The sequence below is a fragment of the Myripristis murdjan genome, chromosome 18, assembly GCF_902150065.1.
Source record: "Myripristis murdjan chromosome 18, fMyrMur1.1, whole genome shotgun sequence".
NCBI classification, from domain to species: domain Eukaryota; kingdom Metazoa; phylum Chordata; class Actinopteri; order Holocentriformes; family Holocentridae; genus Myripristis; species Myripristis murdjan.
This window is the reverse complement of record NC_043997.1, coordinates 8789293-8803675: the sequence shown is the minus strand read 5'-3', so window position 1 is coordinate 8803675 and position 14383 is coordinate 8789293. Positions and strand designations below refer to the sequence as shown.

Here is a 14383-nt window from a genome sequence, read left to right as displayed (position 1 = left end):
GCCACAAAACACCTTGGATACTGACGCCAAATGCACTTTACGGTGTCAGGATGAGACGCATTGGGCTTCTGTCACGTGTCAGTGTCACATGGTTAGGATTAGGCATAAAGACTGCTTGGTTAAGGTTAGAGAAGGGTTCGGTTTTGTGGTAAAGGGTTACAGAAGGGTTCGGTTTTGGCATAAAGACTGCTTGGTTAAGGTCAGAGAAGCGTTCTGTTTTGTGGTTAAGGTTAGAGAAGGGCTTGGTTTTGTGGTTAAGGTTAGAGAAGGGTTCGGTTTTGGCATAAAAACTACTTGGTTATGGTTAGGTTTAGGCAGAGATGGGGACTTGAGTCATTGCGACTTGGACTCGAGTCGACTCAAGTCGCTGTTTTAATGACTTGTGACTTGACTTGACAAAAAATAAAAAACTTGAGACTTGACTTGGACTTGGTGGTTTAAGACTCGGGACTTGACTCAATGACTTGAGACACGATGACTTGAATGACTTGATTGTTGTTCATTTCATGTTTTCAGTTTGAATATAAAATATAAAATAGATATTTCTAGCCTGGAATATTACCCGGTATACGAGTGCACGCTGGGAATGGTGTTGTAATGATTGGATGACGACCCTGTCAATCAGTTACTAATATCTTATATTCTCTCTTTATTAAGACTGGATTCTGCAGGTAAGATTGCAATAATGTGACTTGACTTGATCTATTACAGGACTTGACTTGACTTGACTTGACTTGCCCAAGAAAAAATGACTTGGGACTTATTTGAGACTTGAAGGTTAAGACTTGAGACTTACTTGAGGCTTGCACATCGGTGACTTGATCCCATCTCTGGGTTTAGGTAACAAAATGTTAACTGGACTCACACTGGAAACGTCTCGCTGGAAACGGGAATCGAGCTCAGTCCTCGTACGTGAAGTCTCTGTTGCTCCACCCACCCTGACCACCTCCCTCCCTCTCTCGCTCGCTCCTCATGCCGCATCACCATCCCCCGCGGGGTGTCTTTCTAACGTCTTTCTAATTTCTGCCCTTTCGGTGTGAGCATCAGACGCAGGAGGGCGTGGCACAGCTGCGGTATTTGATGCCCTGGGAATGAGAATGGGCTGCTGGCGCAAACCACAAGTGTAAAAACATGCGAGTGGCGACATGACTGGGGACATTGTCTTCCAGAGGCAGTGTCTCACACACAGTACGTCCTTTAAACGCGCGTAATATTTTTTAATGAGGCCATTCGCTCCCTCTGCCCCTCCTGCCCCCGCAACAATTTCCGGTTTGGCAAATATCTTTTCGCTTTAAACCCACCACAAGGAATCAGAATTGGAATCGACTCCCCCCAAAAAGAAAATAAGGAATCGCCCATCCCTTGTTTATTCTCGTCGGGGAGGGACGGATGAGTCACACAGGAGGAGGAAGCTGGACGTCGTACGATGTTCGTTCACGCTGATTAGGACCTAAATTTCGGGTGGGAGCTAACAAACATAATTGCCTTTTGACACACATAAGAGCCACCCGATCGGTCGACACCAAGCTCAGCTCTCGTTAACTTTTATCGCTTTATCTTGGCCCGCCCTGCGAGCTGGATTCGTCCGCCGACCAGACCGGTCTCGCCGAAAAGAAAAGAAAAAAAAAACGGCGAGGGAGCGATTGCGCCGAGCGAAATTTTCGAGTCGCCCGGACGCCCCCGCTGTGAGCCGTGAGGTTTCTCTCTGAAGTCGTGCTCCGCTTCCAGATCGAGTTCCCCGCCGGGGCGTGACGTCACTTCAGAACGTCCGCCGTGGGGATAATAAGGTGTGTGTGGTTGAGTGTGACCACGGCGCACGAAGAGTAAACGCTGATTTTTTTTTTTTTTTCTTTACCGACCACCACACACACTCCTGTCATCCATTAAAGGCTTTCCTTTCGTGTGTGAGTGAACGGAGGACTGAACAGAATCACAGACGACATATTTTGGGCTTATTGGTTTGGCGGACTGGACGAGGCTACCATACACTTTGTTGGGGGCAAGCATAAATAATATGGCTGGAAACACACACACACACACACACACACACACACACACACACAGAAGAGAGAGAAGAGAGAGGGAGACATTGCAGCTACCCTTGAGTTACCATGTTTGGACCAAAGGGGACTGAAGGGAGCCAGTTTGGCTTTGTCTCTCTCTCTCTCTCTCTCTCTCTCTCTCTCTCTCTCTCTCTCTTTCTCTCTCTCTCTCTGTGTGTATGTGTGTGTGCGTGTTAGAAAGAGAAAGAGAAAGAGAGAGAGTTTGTTCTGGGGGCGATTAAAGAGGAGAGGAATGCTCGGTCATCAAACTGCGGTCCCCGACGCCCATAAACAACAAAAATAAGTCATTATTCTGTTTATAATGCTGTTATTGTTCCCTTTAGCGAAAAAGAGAGAGGAAGAGAGACGTGGAGGGGAGGGAGAGCTTAATGACGGAGGGAGGGGGGGGGGGGGGGGGGGGTGGATGGAGAGAGGGATGCAGAAGAGAGAGAGAGCGTAAAAGAGGGAGTTAAAGAGGAAAAAGACAAAAACAAGACAAACCAACACCCGAGTGTAAGAGAAGTCACTTACAGATATTTGGCTTTTTTTATTCTCTGCAATAAATTAGATCTTAAATGTAACTTTTATTTTAAATGTTAACTCTTTGCATCCTGATTCTCCCTTAAAAACTTCCCTTCACTGAGGCTACATCACTCTCACACTGATTTTTTTTTTTTTTTAGCGACGTATTTACATCAAATGGAAAGTTTCTGTATGTCTAGTTGCATCACTTACACACATTTCCCTGTAATTCAACAGGACGTGTTTGATATCTTTGGAAACCAAAGACACCGACGGGTTTATGACTAGAATTTAAAATAAAGCTCTGTGGGTTTGAACAAAACTCACGCAGTGCATCCAAGAAAAAAAAAAAAAAAAAAAAAAGATAGGATATTAATAAGAACAGAGAATAAGAGTGAATGGGAGTGAATGGAGTTTCAATACTCCAGCCAATAAACAAGCAAACAAACAAAAAACAAAAATGCATATTCCTGGACCCTGTTATAATAAATAAAACTCAGATTCACTCTATTTGAGCCTGTAAACACTGAAATTGGGCTTTAAATTAACTTGAACTTGAAATAATAACAATAAAAAAAATCAGATGGGTCAGAGGTCTGTGCTTTCATTTTTGAAGTTTGGGAGTTTTAAAATGTGTTTTTTCCACAGATAATAATAAATAATGTCTTATTCCTCACAGACTCCTGGGGCCGGATTCTCTAAAGGTTCTTATGATTAAATTTCCTCTTAAGTTCCACTTTTTTCTTATATTTGGGTTTAAGAAGAATCTTAAGATATTTTTGAATTCACAAACAAAAGATCTTAAGAATGCTCGCAACTTTATTCTTATGCTTTTTCTTAAGAATAAATGGGATTCTTGAAATAAATGATCTTACTATTTTTCTTGAATGGTATCGTAACTTTAAGACAGGTAAAGGTCATCTTAATTAACCACATGCTGTGTGAAGGTAAGCCCTTTTTTTTTTTTAAACATCTTTGATTAATTTAGAGCCAGATTTGATTATATAACATAGATTCATGTAGTAATACCTTAATAATTCTACATTGTATAAGTTAACATAGAGATAATCGTTATCTAAACTGTAATTCAGCCTAATATCTAAGCCAGTATTTAGACACATAGGGGAGAGTGGGGTAAATAATGCCAATTTTTACTTAAAGTGCCTTTAAAGCGAGGGGATTACAGTAATGCCTCCAACTAAAATATGCACATATAGTTTAGGATGTTGTGCATCCCTGGGAACAATCACTTTGGATCTTATATAAACTGTTTGAGAAATATAGCTTTCGAAAATAAAGTGGTTTTGTGGCACAACTTGCCCCCGGTGCGGGGTAAATTGTGCCATTAGAGAGAATACACTGGGGTAAATTGTGCCATTGATAACTGAACTAAAACAGATCATTTTAATCTCACAAATGATAATGCTATATAAAAGCAAAGCAAATTCAATACAAAATGATTTGTTTAACATTTATTTATTATTTTAACAAGATCACAGGCCACTTTTCTGTAATGAGGCCTAGCACCACATGAACACATACCCAGAACAAAATAAAAATTCCAAAATGAGCACCTGCAAATCATCTGAATCTGAATAGTTTTAGTGATTAAAGGTAAGAAGACAATGTACAATAACAATAAAATACAATAAAGTAATATATAGTATATTATCACAAGTTGTGCCACTGGAACAAATTACCCCAAGCCCACCATTTTGAAAAAAATGCCTCCCCCAGCTGTTTTGAGCTAACATCATGCTAACTGTATAGACTCATGGTGTAGCTTACTAAAGTACTAAAACCTGTGTGAACTGTTTTCAAAGTTTTCTATAATTGTTCAAACACAGCTATCAAAAAACCTTGATCATAGAAATTTTACTTTGGAGGGCAAAAAAATGTTTTTTGAACTGAAATGTGCTTCCCTCTTAAGCCATGTGTCTCCCTTCTTTGCTGAAGGGAGACACATGGCTGAAATGGATGCCTCTTCAAAAATATGTGGTCACATGACCAACTTCTTCTATGGTTTTCTAGATAACAGGGGTGGCACTACTTGCCCCTTGGCACAAATTACCCCACTCTCCCCTATAGGCTATTGTTTCTGAGTCTATATGAGGACATTTTCTTTAGCCACCAGTCACCACTCAAGTTAGCAGCACTAATGCATCTAATGTAGCACTAATGCAACTAGCTAGCTACAGTAACATTAGTTAGCTAACGGTTAGCTAACGGTAACTTTTCGAACTGGTAATTTAGTTGCCAGTCGCTCGCTCTTGTGCACGCGAGGCTGTTTGTTTGCATAAAGGTAGATAGTTGCAAAGTTCGTAAGTGGAAAAAATCAAGAAGTTCTCAAGATAAAGTGTAGTTCTTAAGAAAATAATGGGGAATGGCACTTGAGAACATTCTTATGAACTTCTCGTTTTTTCCTCTTATGCAACGTCTTAAGATTATTAGTAAGACCTTTTTAGAGAATCCGGCTCCTGGTGTTGAACATGAAAATGCAACTGGTGAAGACTCTGTGTGTTTTTATCTGGTTAAAGTCCAGTTTTGACATACGTGTGTGTGTGTGTGTGTGTGTGTGTGTGTGTATGTGTGTGTAAAAAAACTGTCCTGCACTTTGTCTCTTTTGTTTCTTTTAAAGTTTCAGCCCTGACAGATTCTGTAAAAATGATAATCGCTCAGTGAAACCGCGGAGGAGTGAAAGCGAGATCCACAGATTGCCAACATGTGGACGACACAGTTTTAGTTTCAACAACAAAAAAATCAAAAGTATGAAAAATGAAAAATAAGGTTAAAGTGGTTTGAGACTCTGGATTCCTGCGGGATCGCCCTCTGTCTTCCCTCTATCTCTCCTCTCCTCGCTCTTCCTCTGCTTTCTAGTTTTTCCTGTCCTCCTTCTCTCTCCTCTCTTTCTTTCTTTTCTCCTTGTGTCATCCTCTTCCTCGTTTCCCTTCCTCTCCTTCACCACTCTTACTCCTCTTCTTCCATCTCTTCCTCATCCCTCCACTGTCCCCTCTTCTCTCTTAGTTTATTTATCTTTCTGTTCTTGCCCTCTCTCTCTCGCTCTCTCTCTCTCCTTTTCACTTTCTTTGTCTCTCTATCTTTCTCTAATAGCATCATTAAGACACCCACATACCATCTCTTTTGTAAATTCTTCTTCTCTTTCTTTCTCTCTCTCTCTGTTATTATCCTTAATTCCCTTTCCCTCTCTCTCTCTCTCTCTCTCTCTCTCTCTCTCTCTCTCTCTCTCCCTCTCTCTCTCTCTCATCTTGTGGTTCATCAAACACTCTCTGCCCTCTCTGCTCCATCCGTCCTCTTTCTATCCTTTCATATTCCTCCTTTTTTTTCTTCCTTTCTGTCTTTGTGTCCCCAACCCACAGGCGCCACAACAGCTACACACACACACACACACACACACACACACACACACACACACACACACACACACACACAGTTGGTGTGCAGGGCAGTAACGGAGATGCACTGTGGCACGTTTAAAGCCAAACCATTGATCTTATAGAGAGGAGCTGCGAGGAGAGAGGTCAGCATCTGTCGCAGCCACACACACACACACACACACACACATACACACACACACTCAGAAATGTCAGCCAGCACGTATGCATAAACATTTACGTGCCATACATGCATGGGACTGTCTCTAATGTAGTGCTGTGACCTCATTCCAGCCACTGTGAAACACACACACACACACACACACACACACACACTACTTTCGATTAGATGCAAAAATTCAGTTGTCGTGTTTAAGCGGGTCAGTGTTAGATCTTTGGTGACATCAGAGGCCTGAACATTTATGAGCTAAGGTTGTCAGTGTGTGTGTGTGTGTGTGTGTGTGTGTGTGTGTGTGTGTGAGTGATGAGTCCACGCGGGGTGTTGAAATCGGTGTGCACGCCCTGACAATAACGCCCACATTCAATTAAACTGCTTTGACAACAAAACAACTGCATGTGTGTGTGTGTGTGTGTGTTTTATGCATTTAATAACAGTGATGTAACCAACCAAACCAATCGATGAATTCGCTGTGGCAGCAAAACATCGCTTTGTGTGTGTGTGCGTGTGTTTGTGTGTGTGTGTGTGGACCCAATCAGGTCATTTTCAAGCATGTCAGATCATTTTCAGGGTCCTGAGATGACAAATGTGATCGGAAAAACTGATCTCCACCATACAAATATGTGATCATGCCTATTTTTATCATATTTTTTGTCTCTTTTGAATAGTTTTCCGTCTCTGTATCTTGTCCTTTGCTTTGTTTTAAAGAGTCGAGAGCCAAAAAAGCTTGAGAAACGTCTCATTTAGGAGAGCGAGATGTCAAAAATGCTGATTTCTAACGACAGAAGATGGATCAAACACATGAGACACGCATTTGGAAACAAACGGTGAAAAATTAGGTTCCTAATTTGGATGAAAGGGGAGTTATTTATGTAATGTAGACTTTAAAGGTGCTGGTGGAAAAAAATACCATTCACCATTCACACCAGTTTCACCTTCCAGTGGTTCAGAGGCTGTTAGCATCTGCTCTTATTAATCTCAACTGATCGAACATTAGCTTTAGCCTAAAAAGACGTTTTTTGTTTCTTTTCGTCAGACATAAGTTAAGGGATGTTATTTATGTACCTTGACAGTTTTGGAGGTAACATCCTCCTTCCTCAAAAAGCGTCCAACTGACACGTCTTTTTAGTGGAAAGGAAGACGCGATGAAAGTGTTTGAACTATTAGCTTTAGCCACTTTCGTTAGCTTTCGTTAGCCACTTGGTTGAGGTTAGGAGAGGGTTTGTTGTGATGTTTAGGAAAAGGTAGCGGTTAAGGTTAGGAAACTGAACGTAACGTTCGGTAACAGGTAGGTAATGCTTGAGTTGGGACTTGGTTTATTTGGTAACACTTTACAATAAGAGTACAACAATTAACATTAGTTAACGCCGTAATGGTTAATTAACTGTTAGTTAATGATTATTAGGCCATTTACTAAAGTTAATAATATCCACAATAACCCTTAAATAACATATAAATTAATACCTTAGCATGAACAGTATTAGTACATGATTCTTAGACACATTAGTTAACGGTTAGTTAACTGTTACTTAATGTTCATTACCTGTTACTTAATGTAGGCATTAACTAACGTTAATTGTTGTGCTCTTATTGTAAAGTGTTACCGGTTTATTCCTGTCGTCAGTCTGTCTTAACCGCTCAAACTTTAGCTTTAGCCACTCTCGTTAGCCTTCATTAGCTTAGCTTTTGCTGGCTACTTGGTTCAGGTTAGGAAAGGGTTTATCCTGATGGTTAACTTTAGGAAAAGGTGAGTAAATTTAACACAGTGTTCGCTGTCATAATAGTGAGCATGGTTCTTGCTCGATTTGGGACTCGATCCCGGGTCAGTTCCTATCATCAATCTGTCTTAACCGCTCAAATATTAGCGTTAGCACTTTCATTAGCCTTTATTAGATATCTTTTTTTTTTTAGGCTACTTGGTTAAGGTAAGGAAATAGTTTATTGTGATGGTTAACTTTAGGAAGAGGTAAGGAAACTTAACACAGTTTTTGCTATCATTAACTACCTAAAAACAAACACGGTTCTGGCTTGAGTTTGGATTTTATTAGATAACAGTCGAATCAGATTCCAGTTTTCAGGAAATAAGACAATTCATTTCAGCTTCCAGGTGGTAAAGTCTAGAACCTCACCAATATACATCATCTGGACGAAATTAACCCGGTATCTTCATATGTGTTGGACAGTAAGCAAAAAATACAGTACATATCGCAATGAAAAGCACCTCAGGTTATTAGTATTACCATTATTAGCCACACTAAATTGTTTTTGTTTTTTTTCAGCATTTTCATCGTTGTTCACATTACTTTGTGCTTCTGTGAGTTGGCAGATTTTTCACAGCTGATCAGATTTTGCTTTGGAAAGTTTTAATATTTGTCTAGAAGTTTTATTCAACTGTAAAATATGAAACCGCCATGTTTCCTCGGCATTGTATGTTCAGTGAGGGCTCGGGTTAAAGTCGGTAGAGTTGTAAAAAGATAACAAGTTCACAGCTATTCTCTATTTTCTCTCAGTTTGACCGCATTGAGAGAACGTTGAGTTTAGGTACTAAAAATGTGACCTCCAGTGCATCAAAACCCTCAAGTTGTCACTTTGAGCCGTGAAGTTGTGTTGTGTTGTGTTTTTCCCACGCGGCCCGAACGCACCGCAGGACGGTGTTTGTTGTCCTGATGCGCCGGGACGTCCCTGTGTGTGTTTTTGTGTCTCCGTTCGTCCCAAAAACTGTCATCCCCCGCTCGTCCCATGCGCTCAGCTGCTCCGTGACCTCATGTAAACACTTTGTCTTTCTCTAATCTCGGCCGCGTCACGTCGCATCAGCGCTAACCCCAACGCTGCTGTCTGCGCCTCGCAGAGCGGGACCTCCCAGCGGAGGATGATGTTTAAATAAAGCGAAGACATAACATAAGCATAACAACATTTTTTTCCCTCTCTCTCTCTCTTCCCCTCCCAAAACATTTTAGGGTGTTTGATTCATTGGTCCCGTATAAGAAAGAGGCCGTCATTCCCTCATGAGAATGGTGGTGATGTTTCTGAGTGTTTGAGTCACTAATATGTCTGTTCATGTTGCTATGTAATGTCTATTCATGTCAGCATGTGTGTGTTTTTAAATTTAGTGTATTTTCTATGAATTTCTAACACTGTAACGACTAACATGTATGTCTTGCATTTTACTTGTACTGTTTGTACTGTTTTTTACGCAAATATGATTGTTGCAGCTAACCAGCTAACCTGAAAGTGTGTGTGTGTGTGTTTTGTGTGTGTGTGTGTGCGCGCGTGTGTGTGTTTTGTGTGTGTGTGTGTGTGTGCGTGTGCGTGTGTTTATGTGTGTGTTGTAGTTTGCAGATGGAACCAGCTCCGCTATCATTAACCTTTCAGGCTCTCGCTCCAGCCTCCATGTAGGTAACAAACTCATCTTTTAACTCATTCCTCATGTCATTCATTTCACATTTTGAAACCGCAAAAATGACAAATGGCTCAATCAGATCATGTTGTTCACCAAAATGTGCACCCTCTTCCATCCATCCCTCCATTTTTTTCCCCTTCATTTCTGTCTATCTTCACCTTCCTTCACAATATCATCATTTTCACACCGGTGATGGAAACGGATCTGTTCACATTGGCAACAAGCGAAGTAATGCCTGCTTTGACTCCCTCTTCACCTGAGTAATCTCACCTTGATTTCACAGGGCATTTCCCTCCAACCTTACAGTGCAAGCTGAATGGCAAAGCTTTTATTTTGAAGTCAAAAACTGCACAAATGTAACTGTATTAAGACACATGGAGGGATGTTTCTGAAGCTTGAAATGAAGGGATGCGATAAAGGCAGAAATCCACCGTGGACGGAAACAAGAAACTTTTCCATGTTGCTTTTTGACCCAGGCTCACAAAAAAAATAAAAAAATAAAAAAAATAAAAAATACACTTCACTGGTGAGGTGCAGGTTTTCCAGGGTGAGCGGCACTGGGCTGTGTGGTTTGACTGGAGCTGCCGGGGAAACCCGACCTCGACTCCTCGTTAACTTCTTCTCACTTTGTTTAGCCAAGCCAGGTCAATCGGTAGTCTCAGCTTGACCTGGACCAGACTGTGAAGACGCACTCGTGCATGTACACCTACACACACACACAGCCACACACACACACTGAAATCACACGTATGCACCGTGCACACATGTTCCACAGGCGCACACATCCAGTAGTGCTTTCGCCCCCAGCTCGCGAGACGGTAATTGGCGGTGATTTCTCTCTCTCCAAACAAAGATATTTGTTTTATTAAGGGTCAGATATTGAAACCAGTCAAATTAAAGGCTCGGTTTTCTGTCTGGCCCGGGCCAAAGTCAACAGAGCTGCTATAGATCCTCTATACCACAGCTCTGTAAGCAGACGGTTACTAGAGACTGAGGCAGGGAGGGAAGCCGAGATGAGGCTAAAAAAGAAACAAAGTCGGGGAGAGAGAGAGACCGAAAAAGCAAGAAGCAAAGGGACTCGAAGGAGGAGAAAGAAGGAAAAGTAATAAAAAAATGGTTTGAGAGGGACAATAGGATGGAAGAAAGGAGGGGAAAAAAAGGAAAATAGAGGGGCTAATACCTCGTGGCACAGAAAAAGAAAGCTCACTTCTCTGACATGCCATAAATCCTGGCTTCTTAATCTCTGGGTTGCAACCAAAAAATGGGTCATGGGCGTACGGCTGATGATTACCAGATTACCGCTGTGCACTGGGTAGGACGGGCTCCAAGGCAGATCAGTGAGATTTAGTTTCCATGTTGGAAAAGTTTAAGAAGGCCGGCTGTCAGGAGCGTCACGGCCGCTCGGGCTGAGGGAGGCACAGGCCCTCTCAGATGTTTCAGATCTAACGTCGCCCCGATGGAAAGCGAGCGTTTTGTGTCACGTTTCGTTTGCAGCGTCCAGCCGCGGTGATGCTATTTGTCATGTATCAAACCTCGGTCAACCGCACGGCCTCCGCTCCCGCGTCTCCGGCCGCTTCCACGAGGTACTTACATTTGAAAATGGAGTCAAGTCGTTTCCATTCATCGGCTTATCGTCCGTATTTTCTGCTGCGGGCACACTTGAGAGGAATTTACGCCGCCTCAGACACTTTGGGCGCACCGCAGTTAACTCTCAACGATAACATTGCTCTGCGTTTCCATTAGTCGTCAAGTTGGATTAAAATCCCGCTCTGAACATTTTCGTGCCTGCCTCCAGTTCCCATAAATCCTCCTTGTTGCTTTTACCTATGAATGCCATGTTAAAGTAGAAGGACGCAATTTCTCCAACATCCATTTAAATTCATTGGTAACACTTTACAGTAAGAGTACAACAATTAACGTTAGTTAACGTTAGTTAATGCCGTAATGGTTAATTAACTGTTAGTTAATGATTATTATGGCATTTACTAATGTTAATAATATCTACAATAATCCTTAAATTACATATAAATTATAAATTATATAAATTACTCAAAAAATGCATTTCCATCCCTATTAATTATCACTTTTCCTTAATTATCTCCCAAAAACATGTTTTGTTTTTTTTTTTGCGATATGGACGCAATCGAGATTCACGATTCTTCCTGTTTCACCTTTGATGCATCCTAATTTGTATGTAGCTTTGGTAAAGGAGTCAAGGTAACACATTACAATAACAGTACAACAATTAACGTTACTTAATGTTAGTTAATGCCGTACTGGTTAATTCACTGTTAGTTAATGATTATTATGGCATTTACTAATGTTAATAACATCTACAATAACCCTTAAATAACATATAAATTAATACCTTAGCATGAACAGCATTAGTACATGACTCTTAGACACATTAGTTAACGGTTAGTTAACTGTTACTTAATGTTTATTACCTGTTACTTAAATGTTCATTACCTGTTACTTAATGTTTATTACGGCATTAACTAACATTAATTGTGGTACTGTTATTGTAAAGTGTTACCAATTCATTTTAATCCAGTCAGTTGTTTCTGGAAAACTACTGAATTTACTTTTACTGATTGGACAGTTAACATACTCTGCATTATGTTATTATATGTTATGTTATTATACATTATGTTGTTATCTGTTGCACCACGTTACAGGAGGCTCGACTACCATGGTGATCAGAGACACTGAGCTGCACGGAAGTTGTGATTTTCTAAATTTATCTTTGCCTCGTTCCAGACCCATGAATCGCACGTTCGCTTTAAAAAAAAAAAAATTCCACCAAAAAAAAACACACAAAGCAAATTAAAACCAAAAACACTCAAAGCAAACCGACTTCTGAGGTCAGTTCTGAGAGGTGAAGATGTTTTTTTTTTTACCTTCTGCTGAGCGGATACGGCAAAAGTTTAATTTAATTTATCAACCAGCCCCACCGGAAAGGAGCTTTAACTTGACATTTTTGGCAGGTGGCTAAGGTTGCACAGTTGAAAACCGGCTAAAGCGTCTACCACGTCGACAGGAAACTACGTCGCAGAGGCTGCACGCGCATACGGTTGGCGATCGGTTAGTGATCGGTATCAGGCCCTAAATATTCCTGTTCCTCGCCAAACACCAAGGTGACAGGGAGCTTCTGTGCAAAAACGAGACGCAACCCGAGCGTTTAGTGGAGCAAATGGAAAATCTTTCGTCGGCCGGTTGAATGTTGGATCGGCGTCTCTGCGTGAAAATGTCACACATTATCATTAGTGTGAGCGGCGCTTCTGGTTATTTTCAAACTGGGCTTTTTATTGCGCCGGCGTCTGCCACCGCGACGATTGATTGTGTCAAAAATGCCGATACTCGCATACCTCCATGTCGCCGTGTCTCGAAACCGACATGGAAAGAATGACACACACACACACACACACACATGCACACACACACACTGGAGTCGTTTTCCCCGGGTGTTCCATGTTGTTCTCGTTGATTGTTTTATTTTGGAGACGCCGAACGGGGGAAAAAGAAAATCAATACTTGTTTGTTAAGCGTAGGATCGGGGGTACGAGCCTGACCTCCCGCCGTGACCCTGACCTCCCGCCAGCTCCAGGGCCGCTGCTCTGTGTGCGACCTTTGACCTTTGACCCCCAGGAAAGGGGACTTTTCTGCGCTTATGTAAATTTTCACCCGTCCGGTGGCGGAGCGTTGGCAGTGCCAGTCTGGTTTGGTTAGCTTGGCTTTCCCTGCAGGGTGTAATGATAGACTGCAAACCACAGTGACACCCTGTACCAACCGCTGCCTGTGTGTGTGTGTGTGTGTGTGTGTGTGTGTGTGGCTTTGTAGGTGTGTGCGCCGATTCGTTTGCATACATGTGTATCTACATTACGTGTCGCAGTCTGGAAAGCTGCACCGACGGCCTTAATCTGTCTGAATCAGGAGTCATGGACCAGCGAACACACCCTCTCTCTCTCTCACACACACACACACACACACACACACACACACACACACACACTCGCTTTCTGGCGCCCCTGTCATCAATGCTTGGCACCAGCTGCACACAGAGGGCACATTAACACACACCAGACACTTCACGCCTCAGAGACTGTGCATGTGTGTGTGTGTGTGTGTGTGTGTGTGTGTGTGTGTGTGTGTGTGTGTGTGTTTCACCAGCCGCTTCATGTCCTAGTTATACGACACGTGCTGCCCTTTTCCATGCCATGCTGCCGCTATGGAAAAATTAGGAATTCCATAGTTTTTCCCTCCGGTGTGTGTATTTGTTTGTGTGTGTGTGTGTGTGTGTGTGTGTGTGTGTGTGTGTGTGTGTGTGAGTGAGTGTGTGTGTGTTTGTCAGTGAGTCTGTGGGAAGTAGGAGAAAGGGGATTCCACACAAATCCTTTGCCATAAGAGAACTTTTGTTCTACATTTAGGCCTGCACACACACACACACACACACACACACACACACACACACACACATATATACACAAAGGAAAAAGTGGTGCATGCGTCATGAGTGTGTTTTAAGCTCAAGTGTTCCTCGGAGGGTTGAAGTTTGCAGGGCGGGGACCCGAAATATGTGTGTGTGTCTATGTGTGTGTGTGTGTGTGTGTGTGTGTGTGAAGAGGCAGGCTGGTAGTTTGATCTCTCCCTTGGTATTCTCTCCGTCTTTGTAGTCGTTGTTTCCTCGTTGCGTCAGGGGCAGGGGGATGTCGTCAACACACACACACACACACACACACACACACAGAGTAGTTTTTCTGTGAGAAAGCGGTCAAAAATCAGTCGAAATAGCTCCTCGAAGGCTGCCAATGTGAACAGACTCCCACTCGACCAAGCGCATGAAAACACG

General features: G+C 42.2%; 1 protein-coding gene across 4 annotated transcripts in view; it reads left to right on the top strand.

Annotated features, from left to right (window-relative positions):
• dysf (dysferlin, limb girdle muscular dystrophy 2B (autosomal recessive)) overlaps positions 1 to 14383 on the top strand; it is a 133854-nt gene that overhangs the window by 77532 nt on the left and 41939 nt on the right. For 2 of the 4 annotated variants that reach the window (XM_030075600.1, XM_030075601.1), the window contains exon 41: positions 9467 to 9526. The exons of the other annotated variants lie outside the window; for them this stretch is intronic. In XM_030075600.1, coding sequence (XP_029931460.1) covers positions 9467 to 9526 — 60 coding nt within the window. The remainder of the gene's footprint in view (positions 1 to 9466; positions 9527 to 14383) is intronic. 4 annotated transcript variants of the gene reach the window in all.